Here is a 13374-nt window from a genome sequence, read left to right as displayed (position 1 = left end):
CTGGGGGGGGGGGGGGGGGGGACCTAAATGAAAGATCTCCGCAAGTGAGATCCCAGTGGAAAGAACGTGTCATCAAAGAAGGAGGTACCTTTCTCTGAAGGGAGGAGAGAACTTCCACTTTGACCATGGCCTTGTCTAAAAATGATCAGAGTCAGTGAACTCAGGGGGCTTCCATAGCCTTGGCAGCTCATGACAAGAGCCTAGGGTGATTACTGAGGCCATAAACAAGAGTGTCAATTTGTTAAGTCAACACCAGGAGTCACTGTGCACTTACTCCTCATGTAGGATCTCTGTCCTTAGTGTGCTGTACATTGAGATTTAATGCTAGAACTAGTACTCAAACAGTATTTTTCACTTTATGTTTCTGTGTGGGAGCAAACTGTTGAAATCTTTACTTAATGTATGCTAAACTGATCTTCTGTATATAAAGAGAATCGAAAATGAATCTTGATGTGAATGGAGGGGAGAGGGAGTGGGAAAGGGGAGGGTTGCGGGTGGGAGGGACGTTATGGGGGGGAAGCCATTGTAATCCATAAGCTGTACTTTGGAAATTTATATTCATTAAATAAAAGTTTTAAAAAAATTTTCAACTATGAAAAAAATAAATAAAACATTATATATATAAAAAATAAATAAATTTTATGAATCTATGAATCTAGAAATAATGTCTCATTTCTTCAAATGCCTCATAATCCCTAGATGATTTTTCTAGATCTTAAATATCTGTTAATTTTTTAAAAAGATTTATTTATTTCAAAGGCAGAGGAAGAGACACAGAGAGAGAGAGAGCTTCCATCTACCAGTTCACTCCCCAAATGGTCATAACAGCCAAGTCTGAGCCTGGCTCATACCAGGAACTCCATCCTTGTTTCAAACATGGATGGCAGGGGCAAATAAATTTAATTAGAAGACTATGCTTACAGTGATAATTATCTTCTAAAAATCACATAGAGAAAATGAAAATTTTTTAAAGATTTATTTATTTACTTGAGAGAGTTACACAGAGAGATGACAGGCAGAGAGAGAGAGATAGATTGATCCTCCATCTGCTGGTTCACTCCCCAGATGGCCGCAACGGCTGGAGCTGCGCCTATCTGAAGTCAGAAGCCAGGAGCTTCCTTTGGGTCTTCCACGTGGGTGCAGGGGCCCAAGGACTTGGGCCATCTCCTGCTGCTTTCCCAGGCCATAGCAGAGAGCTGGATCGGAAGTGGAGCAACCAGGACTGGCCCCATATGGGATGCCAGTGCTTCAGGCCAGGGCATTAACCCACTGCGCCACAGCGCAGGCCCCGAGAAAATGAATTCTAACACTGCTAAGCTTCTACAGAAGAAGGTTTTACTAGCGACAAAATATAAATTCACTTAAACTAATATACATTTAACACATATAGCTTGATTTAAAATATAGGATTTTTCATCTCCACGGAGAATGATATGGGTGAAACTATTAAATACTGAAATCAGCCACACATACAAGATTCTCAACAAATGTTAGGTAAAAGAATTCCTACTCTTCATCCTGCACTATTAAGAGCCTCACTAGAAGCTTTGCAACATGACTATTTTCAATACTAATTCCATACAGAAAAGGAAACAATCAATAATAGCCAAAAGCTGAACTGGAAATGGAGCTGGTACAACACAAACAAGAGGACTTCTTTTTCTTCTCAGTTTTGAGATTCAGAGTGACAGAAAAGAGGGAAAAGAAAATAGATGTTTATTTATTCCAAACTAAAAACTACAAAACCAATCTTTCTACAGATTCCTTTGAAATAACTTCATTCAAATGCCTTTAAACTAATTAAGGACAAAATATGAGAAAAAATTTATACCAATAATTAATTTTTGGATAGGATTTTCTTCATACTTTTTCTGCCTGCTCCTTTCTCTTTTTATTGGGGGTGGGGATGGTGGAAGAGATTGGATAAAATGAAAGGTTAAATTAGAACACCTAATAATCTTCTTGGGATGATTATGGTTATCTCCAACATCTTATTTAAACTCAGCCAATATTATGCTACCCTTTTACCAAAAGCACAAAGTATTTCAGATCATTTACCCAAAATAGTCCAATTTTTACCCTTACCTCATAAAACCCTATTTAACATTTTCCAATTTATTCTCAATTATCCCATCAGTACAATTCACTATGATCCATTTGCCTGCTTTGAGAAAGATCCACTACATAACAAAATTTATTATTAAGAGAAAAAAACATTAAATGGCTTTTGACTCTCTGAGCACCACCATGGTGTTTGCCAAGAACAAGCAACTCACAAAAGGCAGCAAAATGGGAGTCAAGAAGTTGTTGATTCATTTTCTAAGAATGACTGATAGTATGTGAAAGTACCTGCCATGTTCAAAACCAGAAATACTGGAAAATCACTAGTCATGAGGATTCAAGGAAACAAAATTCCATCTGATGGCCTCCAGGGCCATGTGTTTGACATGAGTCTCACTGGTTAGCAGAATGAAGTTTCATTTAGAAAATGTAAGCTAATTATTAAGAATATTCAGGGTAAAAATAACCCAACTTCTATGGCCTGGATCTTACCTGTGACAAAATGTGCTCCATGGTCAAAAAATGGCAGTCCAATACAGAGCTCAGGACCATGTTATCTGCTTTGCTCTGTGCTGGTTTTACAAAAAAAAATTAAAAATTAAAAAATAAATAAAAAACCTCAACAATCACATATGGACAATTTCCCAAGCTCAGCACCAACAGGCCTATCATTCTGGAAGACAATGATGGAAATCATGACCCAAGGAGGTGCAAACAGATGACTTGAAATAAGTGGTCAATAAATTAACTTCAGATAGCAATAGAAAAGACATAGAAAAGATTTGCCAATCTATTTAACCTCTCCAAGAAGCCCAAGTAGCTCCAGAAAAACCATGGGGACAAGATAAAGGCTAAAGTAGAACAATCAGATGAATATGAACTACCAGTACAAGAACGTGTTTATGTTTAACACTTAGACTTCAATAGTGACAAATAAATGGCGGTGAAAGAAACACTAAGTAACACTAGCTCCAACAGGAATTCTTAAAAGTACTCTATCCTTACATATTTTCTTCCTCATTCTCCCGGATCTCTAGTTACATTCACATGTAAACTTAAAATGCTGACCTTCATATAACATTTATGAGTTTTCTAGATGATGGACAGCAATGTAAGTTACACTTTCAATAATTAGGTCTATATTAATTTTGAGAAAATAAAACTCAAGATCTTATTCAAAATTAAAAAGCCAAATTATAAATAACAATAAAGTGATACCTATATTGCTGCACAATTCTACTTCCCCTCACAAATAAAAAATTTCTAAAGGCAAATATTAAAAGTTAAACCCTGTAAGTTAGGAAGGGCATTTGCTTCTGGGTAGCAAACACATGAACATAACTCTGCCAGAGGTAAGGTTTACGTGATTAGAAATGCACTCATAATTACCAGATTTGTTTTTTTTTCAAAAGATGAAAGTTCAAAGTACTTAGGAATGGCATAGGTTACTGTGGATGTTGGTGCCTATTATTGGTCCTAACAAATATATATCAGCAGGGCCAGTGCTGTGGTGTAGTGGGCAAAGCCACCGCCTGCAATGCCGGCATCCCATATGGATGCCGGTTCAAGTCCCAGCTGTTCCACTTCCAATCCAGCTCTCTGCTATGGCCTAAGAAAGCAGTGGAAGATGGCCCAAGTCCTTGGGCCCCTGCACCCATGTGGGAGACCCGAAGAAGCTCCTGGCTTCAGATTGGCACAGCTCTGGACATTGCAGCTATCTGGGGAGTGAACTGGCAGATAGAATATACCCCTCTCTATGCCTCTGCCTATATATATATATATATATATATCATATATATATATCATATATATCACATATATATCATATATATGATATATATAGTAGGCACTACTTCACACACCACTGTGAAGTGAAAACTCCTTTTCACCCTTGGTTGAACATGAAAAAATTAAAAGCATCCACATTTACATATTTTAAACCCACTAAACTAAAAATTCAGAATAAACTGTCATCATAAAAGCTACTGTACCTCCTCAAGGACATAAAAATTACCTAGTCAATTGTGTGGCATACTCAGATGCTAGTAGAAGCAATCTAACAAACAGCCTAGTGAATTTCTAGAGTCAAAATGTATTGCTCTAGATTATTCAACACTGAAATTTTCATAACAGTAACTCCAATTAGGTGGCTGAGGTTAGTAGCAACGAGATTAAATGAAAACTGGGGTCTAAAACATCTTTCTTGAGTACAGTGTAAATAGCTTGAATAAACTGTTACATTAAGGTGTGAGATCCCAAATAATTCAGACTAAGTGGCAAATAAGGAAATATTTATGAAATACTCTTACTTCATAGATCAGAAAATTTAGTAGAAGATAGTAAGACTTTCATAATACATAATGTACAACAAGGTAGGAAACATAATTTAAGAGAAAAGAGAATAGGTATTAGGGTAGTTAGCAGACAGATCAATCTTGGATCTACTGCTTTATAAATAAGCCTCTTTCCTACATTACATTCTTAGAAGCAGTTTGAAACTCTAAAGAATCCAAATAAATGGCTTCTAGATTCCCTACTACCTCTTTATTGAGAATGTTTCAAAATAACACAACGAGAGGTAGAGAGGAACAGGCCCTAGACTTCCCCAAGTATCCAATGAAACTTCACACACATAATATGATAAAAAAAAAATTTAAGTATCCTCAACAAAATCCTGTGTTTAATTTCTAAGAATTAACAGCCTATTTAGACCCCAAGTTAACAACCCTATTTTAAAGAAAAAAAGTTTCTTTAGTTTACTTTGAAGAGTAAGAATCTTAAAAGGCAAGGGAAAAGCAAAAGGTTGCCTTTAGAGAGTAGTTTTCATTATTAAGTTTTCATTTTGTTAAGAATTATTAACTCTACATGGCAGGAATATAGATACATTTATCTGTACTTTTTTTGTGAAAAGGTAAGAAAAGCTTGGAACAGACTTGTTTTCAATGCTTGCCCTGCTTCCAAAAAGTCTCTTCCTCTATACAATCTGAATTTGTATCAATATTATCTAAAAGGCCAACATCAGAGATGCAGTACTAAAAACATCATACAACATAACAGAACACATTGATAAATAAATGAACGAACAGGTTCTGAATCAAATATATCCAGGTTAAATTCTATTCTTGGGGCTGGTACTGTGGCACAGGGGTTTAAGCCGCCGCCTGCAGTGCAGGCATCCCACGTGGGCACCGGTTCGAGACCTGGCTGCTGCACTTCCAATCCAGCTCTCTGCTATGGCCTGGAAAAGCAGTGGGAGATGGTCCAAGTCCTTGGGCCCCTGCACCTGTGTGGGAGACCCAGAAGAAGCTACTGACTCCTGGCTTCGGATCCACACAGCTGCAGCCGTTGTGGCCAACTGAGCAGTGAACCAGTGGTTGGAAGACCTCCCTCTGTGTGTGTGTAATTCTGCCTTTCAAATAAATAAATAAATCTTTTAAAAAAAATCCTATTCTGACACTAGCTATGTGACCCTGATAAAGTTACTTAAAACCTTCTAAACCAGTTATCTTTGCCTATAAAATGTCTCCTCCAAACCTCCCAATATTTATATACTTATGAAATGCACCACACCTTATTCAGGGTATACATTTAACAATTTAACATCACTCTCACACCTCCATAAACCTGTATTTATTCACTGGTGCATTTTTAAATCAATGTGTCTGAAATGGTTTTATTCACTATTGTTCATCCAGTACAGTATGATACCCAGCATATAGTCAGGGAACACCAAACATTTGTTGGAGTGGAGTAAACATGGCAGTGCTTGCCTCATAGGGTTATGATGAAAATAACTAAGAATACATGAAATTTGTAGTAACTCACTTAACTAATAAAAATGCTACAGTAGGATCTACTATTATTCACCATTCTCATACGAGGAAATAAAGGTAGAGAGAAATTAAGTAACTTGCCCAATTAAGGTCACAAAGTAAATGATGGATCAAGGGTTTGAAATCAGGCTCTAGAGTCCATGCTCTTAATCATTACCTAGCCTTCATCTCAGTAGGCACTAAATAAATATTAATTTTTATTATGTTTTTTAAATCTCAATATAGGAGCAGGCATTTGGCCTAGAGTTTAAGAAAGTGGGTCAGGGCATCTGTGACCCTAACAGTGCCTTGGTTCAATTATTGGCTCTGACTCCTGATTCTAGCTTCTTGGGAGGCAGCAGTTGATAACGTCAGTGGTTGGGTTCCTGCCACTCATGCGGAAGACCTGGACTGAGATAGCAGCTCTTGTCTTCAGCAGTGCCCAGTCCTGGCCCTTGTGCACATTTGGGGAGTGAACAAGTGGATTGGGCTTCTCTCTTTCTCTGTCTCAGCCTCTTTCTCTCCCTCAAAAATTTAAAAAAATAGTAATAATTTAAATTTTAAATTTAAATCTTTCTAGGAGGCTGAAGGCACTTACCACATATTCAACCATCAACGCCTATTAGTGTAAACTGTCTTTCCTCCTAATACCTATAGAAGATCACCAACGTTAAGAGAATTAAGAAATAAATATAAATTTCAGCTGTTCAGAGGCCCTGGCTCCAAGAAAAGGAGGAATAAATTCCATTATTTCTCTTGCTTTCCTGAATGAATTCTGAATACTCCCTAAGTACCAGTTATTCATTGTTTCATTAAGAAAACAATGAATTCAATGTTTCATTAAGAAACATTGAAAATGTTTCTTAATCAGTACTATGCTTAAGCAAGATAGAAAACAAGATAATTACAATTAAGACAGAACTACTGCTTCAAAGATCTTAACATCTAGCTTACAAATACCACTACTCAATTAAGAGATGAAACCCAGAAACAAGCAACTTTCTCTGGACTAATTTAGGATCCTAAGAATTAAACCAGAACATAGCATTTTTCATTAAGGAAAAAAAAAAAAAAAAAAAGGCTGGGAAGTGTTCTTCAAGAAACAATCTAATTCTGAAATAATTTTTCCTTCTTCCTCATTCTCAACCCTACCTCTTCTGTCTATAAACAGATTCTCCCCAGCTTCACAAATCCTTTCAAACACTAAGTCAGTACTAATTTACCAGCTTCCCTTGTCTAAAATTTCTTCACTAGGTTTCAATCTTTACAGGTACAGAACACCCAAAAAGTAAATGGATCAACTCCTACTGTCTTTATACTTTATGCATCTTCAACAAAAATGTCACTCTTAAACTTTTAATAGTAAATTCCCACCCTTGAATTCTGCTTTAGAAAGAATTGACATCATTCAATTATATTAAAAATGCATTTAATAGAATGCAATGTTATTTCTGAAGTGAAGCATAAACTCCTGCAATCTCAACGCTTTTAATTTAATTAATTTAGTTCACTAATTTGAAAAGAAGTGTTAAGGAAATTCATTTCTATTTTCCATATGGGACAGTTATCCACTGAAAGCCAAGAAAATTGTGCAGTTTCAAATTTAGACCTAAAGGTTTTTGTCTCCAACAGATGGGGAAAAAGAGAGAATAGAGCTCTTGATCTTTTGTTTCCAGGTATATCCAGAGTTATAAAAATTACTTGAAACATGATTATCCTATTCTGAAATCCTTTAGGAGAAATTCAGTTCACAATAGCCTAGTCTAGTAAGAATTATACTTTAGTTCTTTAATATTAATATAAAACTGTTATTTAAATTAATTCTCCTTTCCTTCCATTTTTTTCTCTTTCAGCAGATACAGAGAATATCTACTTAACATTTCTTCACTGCAAATCTACACATTTTTTTTCCATTAAATTATATTTGGGGATGGCATTCTGGCACAGCAGGTTAAGAGGCCACCTGCAAAGCTGGCATCCCATATGATCACTGGTTAGAGTCCTGGCTGCTCTGCTTCCCAACTAGCTCTCTGATAATCCACCTGAGACAGCAGCAGAAGATGGCCCAAGTGCTTGTGCCCCTGCCACTGTAGCCATTTGGGGAGTGAACCAGCAGAAGGAAGTGCTCACGCTTGTTTGCACTCTCTAACAGGCCTCTCAAATACATAATGAAATTAGTTTTTTTTTAAAAATTGATTATTAAAAATTATCAATTTTTAGGTTAAGTATTGCAAACTATCATCTTTCATATTCTTAACTTTTGTGTAACTTTTACTGCAAGGATAAATTCAGGATCACGATATTCACTTTTTTTTAACTGGGGAGCCTACAACAGGATGAATTAGAAAAAGAACTTAAATTCTGTGATTTTAGGCGTAAGGCTTTCTACCACTAGGAAGTTCACCTTCTGCTGACTCATCAGGAAAATAGTAATTAAAAGAGAAACACTGCACAACTTGTAAATTGAGCCTAGAGTGTACAGTAAGCATGAGGTTTATTTTCTTTACTTTGGTCAAAAGTTAGAGACCAGTGCAGAGACAAACTGTACTGCTTTCTATCTACTCATTCCTCATAGAGTTCCTGTATAGATCTTTTTTAATAGTTGCTTTTTCTAACACTTTTCCTGACTCATCTTCATGATAAATGACAAACATTGTTTATATGACTATGCAGGAGACAGAATAAAGGCACATTAAAGAACAAAAAAGTAACACTCCTCTAATTGGTCGGCCATTACTATTTTCCAAGGAGAATAAACCTGACCCACAAAATTAACATACCTATAGGCTTATGGTCATCCTTCACAATTGAAGGAATTATGAAAAGTTTCATTTATTGGGCCACATTCCAAAGGACTAAACTACTTAGGTATGTAGAGACTGCAGAAAAATATTCCAGCAAATATTATTCAATTATCATGATCTTGCTCCAAACCAGAGCTTGAAATTTCGGTGAATTTAAGATCTTTTTGAAATACTGGTATTTTGCCCACACCTGCAGCATTGAGTTATCTTGTAATTCAGTGCCTATACTTTTTAGAGGGGTCAAGAGGGAAATCTAAGAAAATAAATTATCATTAAAAGGTGTACTGGCCTAAGACAACAGAGAACTTTGATTTCTACTTTTGCTACTACCTGCTATGATTCCACTTCTTCTAAGATTCGTTTTCCTCCTTTTCAAAATATAGAAGTTGGGCTAGACTATTTCTAAAATGTTTCCCACCTCTGAGAAGAATCATACAATGGAAGGATCCTAAGTCCCATATAGATTTAACTGGAGATAAGGATCTCATCACAACTTTCTCATCATTGTGTCAAGTGCAGCCTGAACATACTCTCCTCAACTATCCAATTAGGCCAATCAAAATCTATCAATACAAACCTATCCTCAGAATACAACAGGCTGAACAATGTAACAGCAGTCAGGTCCATTTTTTTGGTATACATAATTCAACTCTTACATCTCTACCTATATAACTTCATTCAGTCTGAGGTAAAATAGAATCTAGTCTTCTAACAGGCAAGCCTCAAAAACCCTTTAAAGGATTATTTGTCTATTCAAACAGAATTCAGATGCAATAAGTGCAACTTTCAGAAAATCAGCCTTGTACTAAGATAAGTTCTATGTGCGAGAGAATACAAGGAAAGTGGTATTTCCAGATAATTCAGTTGTTCTTAGAACTAAGTTTATAATCAGTCTTTAATGCTATTTTCCTCTGCTGTCTCTAAGTTGCAATTTCTTTCTCCAGATCAAGGTTTTTCTAGTTTCCATTTCATGTAGGAGACAAGAGAACTGAAAAAGAACTGCTAACTCGTAAGGCTAACTCTTAGTTGTCTGTCTGTACAGTGTGCTTTACTGAGCTTTTGCGTTCTAAGGCTTTCTTGGAGGAATAAAGTCCTGCAACGCCGCCTGTCTGTGGACCCAGGAAAAAAAATATGAACTGTTATTATGAAACCAGATCACTAGGACAAATCAAGACGCCTTCCTATTCCAACTCACCATTACCAAGCCTGGCTCCAAAGCAGACCGGCTTGGCTGTCTATCCCATATTATTTGGGAAACAACAGCCCCTAGCTTAATTCTTTCTCCATTAAGGAGGTATTTGAAAATGGATAGGTATGTATATGTGAGAAATAGTTTTCATCCACTCAGTTGCTCATAAATATATGTGGATATAAGAACGGTTCATCCAAAATCCCTGAGATATCGAGAAAGTGAAGGTTACTTCGGCAGTCACCATAGTTATAAAAAAAAAAAAAAAACTGCTGCAGAACAGTATGGAAAAGTACAGGTTCTCACGTGTCTCTCACATACACAAATACTTAGCTCTTGAGTCCCTTACAACCTTACCTCCACTCCTCCCCTCCTCTGCACCCCTCCATCTCACAACTGGGAGAAAGGTATCAACCCCCTGCTGGCTCCCAAGAGACTCATCTACCTATTATCTTACCCCTCCCGTTTTGGTCCCGCCCCCGCCCCGGGAATGAGCTGGCCCTACTGGCCCCAGCGGAGCCCCCACCCCCACCCCACCCCCCACCCCGCCCGGGTGTGCAAATCAAGAATCAATTCCCTCCATCCTTCCCCGTGGGAACCATCCCACGATAACACGCTGTTCCCCAACTCTGTGGACTCCGGGTCCCTCCCACCCCCACGTGTCAGCCACCCTCACCCCCCCCCCCCCCGCAACGCTCCCACACTTCACGATTCAGGCCCTGAAAAGCAAGCGGGCAGTCGAAAGCTTGGTCCCTAACCGAAATCGCCCCTCTGGACTCGGCCCCACCGCCAGTCCCCTCCCACCTTCGGCCCCTATCCTTTAAGGTCCCTTCCTCCCTCCATCCTGGGAACCCAGGCCCTTGCCTCAGAAACCTCCTCTTCCTCGTCGTCGTCGTCCTCTTCTTCCTCGCTGTTGTTGCTGCTGGTGCCGCCGCCGCCACCTCCTCCTCCGCCGCCGCCGCCTCCACCGCCGCCGCTGTTGTCGCTGTCGCTGCTGCTTTCGCTGCTGCTGGGGGGTCGGCAAGTCCGGTTCCGCTTGGCCTTGTGGTGTTGCTGCTGCGGCGGCTTCTTCTTCAGGAGCAGGTCGCAGACTCGCACCATCCCACGAGGAGACGAGGCCGAGCGAACCCCACTGCCGCCGCCGACGCCGCCGCCGACCTCCGCCGCCGCCGCCGCCGCCGCCACGGGGGGGCCCGCCACAGCCGCCACCGCCGGGGGGCTCCCTTCTCCCTCCGCCGCCGCCGCCGCCGCCGCCACCGGAACCGTCGCCTTCTCCATCCCCAGGGAAAGAGGGAGGGCGCGGACGGGGGAGGGGCGTGGGGGCTACGCTCTACCGCGACTTCGGCCGCACCGGGGCCGACACAGCACTCGGTGCCGCCTCCGCCGCCACCGCCTCGGTCACCTCTACTGCCGCCGCCGCCGCCGCCGCTCCGCCAGCTCTCACCTCGTCTCGCGATACTAAGGGCGGGGAGCCTGACGATGGGAGGGAGGGAAAGGGAGGGAGCGTGAGGGAGCAAGGAGGGGGAGGTGAGGCGCCGAGGGAGACGGGGAGACCTAGAGAAGGAGAGACTGAGAAGACGCGGGGGAAGTGTTCTCAGGGCGCCTGCCGAAGGCGGGCGGCGGGGACGGAGGGGGAGCCGCGGTTACTGCCGGAGCGCTCGCGAACGCCCGGGTTTCTTCTCTTTCCTCGCTACTTCCCCCACACACTGCCCTGCAGCCCTCCCTTCTTCCTTCCTGGCTTGTGACTAGAACGCAGCCGCAGGCGGAAGTGCGAGTGACGCCATCAGCCGTCGCCTGAGCGATGGCGCGCGAGCGGCCGAAAGGCGAAAGTGAGATTTCCAGGGCCGCGGCCGGGAGCCTTCGCGCGCGTAGCGCTGCGGTGCGTGGGGCGGGCCCTGGGCCGCGGGGGAAGCGGGTGCGGAAGCGCAGGCCGGACACTTTGTTAGCGGGAGTCCGGGGCCACCGGATCCGGGAGGTGGGGCCTCGTTCTGCACTGCTGCACGTAGTTTCATTCCTGGCCATTTTCTTCGCCGCCAAATCGAAAGTTAGAGCTTTGGCTCTTGAGACATGGCCTCGTGTAAGAGAAGGAAGCCTTCTAGCCTAAGTTTAAGTCTTGACTCATAGACTTCCTGAACCTGAGTTTACACACGTGTTGTATGACGGAAGTGGACTAGACGTCTAAAATAACTATAGCCCTAAAGTTTGCAAAGAGGAGAAGGTTGAGGGAACTGAGCCAGACTCAGAGGAGATGCACTAAGTGACCCCGATCTAGCTGTGCACTCCTTGCAGGTACAAATTTCGTCTGTGACGTGAGCGTCGTAAATAATCACCTTTTTTTGGGGGGAATGAAAATGGGGGACAGGGGAATGTAGCTTGTGAGTTTATTTTTTAAGTGTCTGAAGAACTTGCAGGACTTGTGAAACCGATAGTGTAGCTTATTGAACTCAGAATTATCCGTTTCTGGTCTAGTGTGAGTACGGTGGCATAAGGAAAAAGCAGCAAACATCAAAGACAGATGTACTGGCACAAGATAGAAAGTATGTCTCAACTGACAGAGTTGCCATTTTAAGACTGCTAAATTTAGCTGAGTGTGCTCGGCCTTTTTTTTTTTTAAGCATTTTTCTTCTTTTTAGCACTGGCATACCACATGAAATGTGGACAGTTGCCAGTACTCTACAGAGTACCATAGCAGAACTGGCAATGACTAAATCAATTCATTGAAGCAAAAATTCTTCATTTGCCTACTGTGTGCCTAACTCATGAAATCAAAGTCTGTTTCCAGAGGCTTTACCCTGTAATAAGTACTATAGTAAATATGGATATAAAATGCTAACCAACTACCTGGCCTTTCCTACAATGGTTGTTGAATTCCAGTGTAGAAAAGAACACTACATTGTGTATCTTACAGATTTAGGTTCTGTAATTTCAGCTGAATCCCTCTTCAGCACTTTTTTTCTCCCTTTTCATCAGAATACTTCTTACAGTATGTAAATTCCAGCCCCATTTCATTATATAACTTTACTTCAAATGTCAAGACAAGATTGAAATCATTAATATCAAGCACAAATTCCTTCCATTGTCCAAGTTCTAGAAATATTCTGATCTTTCCTTTTTTCTAGTGTCAGAGGAATGTGAAATTGTTTACTCTTATGTAAGATTAACCTTCCATCTACATTCTAGTTTCATTCTCCCTCTCACCCTTACATGTATTATCTTTTCTGTTTTTAGGCCTCCAAAAATTCTGGTTCCTTTTATCATCCTTCTGTAGCTTTCACTCTATTTTCTTTCCTGTATAAACTTTCTTTAAAGTAGTCTCTGTTTAGAAACTCTTTGGTTCTCCGAAATGAGCTCAGCAACCTCTGCATTATAACTTCCGTACCTATCACGCTAGCAAAAATGGTTTCTTTAACAGAATCCCATTACTTGGAAGAAAATCAGTCCTTGCTCTTTTGAATAATGGGACTGTTAGGATAAGGACAAATAGGATAAGATAAAAACTGCTAGACCA

General features: G+C 40.7%; 1 protein-coding gene across 4 annotated transcripts in view; it reads right to left on the bottom strand.

The window, feature by feature from the left end:
• ANKRD17 (ankyrin repeat domain 17) overlaps window positions 1-11317 on the bottom strand; it is a 187594-nt gene extending 176277 nt beyond the window's left edge. For all 4 annotated transcript variants that reach the window (XM_051820219.2, XM_051820220.2, XM_051820223.2 and 1 more), the window contains exon 1: window positions 10731-11317. In XM_051820219.2, coding sequence (XP_051676179.2) covers window positions 10731-11144 — 414 coding nt within the window. In that variant the 5' untranslated portion in view covers window positions 11145-11317. The remainder of the gene's footprint in view (window positions 1-10730) is intronic.
• Between the last annotated feature and the right edge of the window lie 2057 nt (window positions 11318-13374).

Source organism: Oryctolagus cuniculus, chromosome 8, assembly GCF_964237555.1.
Source record: "Oryctolagus cuniculus chromosome 8, mOryCun1.1, whole genome shotgun sequence".
In the NCBI taxonomy this organism is placed as follows: domain Eukaryota; kingdom Metazoa; phylum Chordata; class Mammalia; order Lagomorpha; family Leporidae; genus Oryctolagus; species Oryctolagus cuniculus.
The sequence above is the reverse complement of the archived record's forward strand: the minus strand, read 5'-3'. Positions and strand labels throughout refer to the sequence as shown.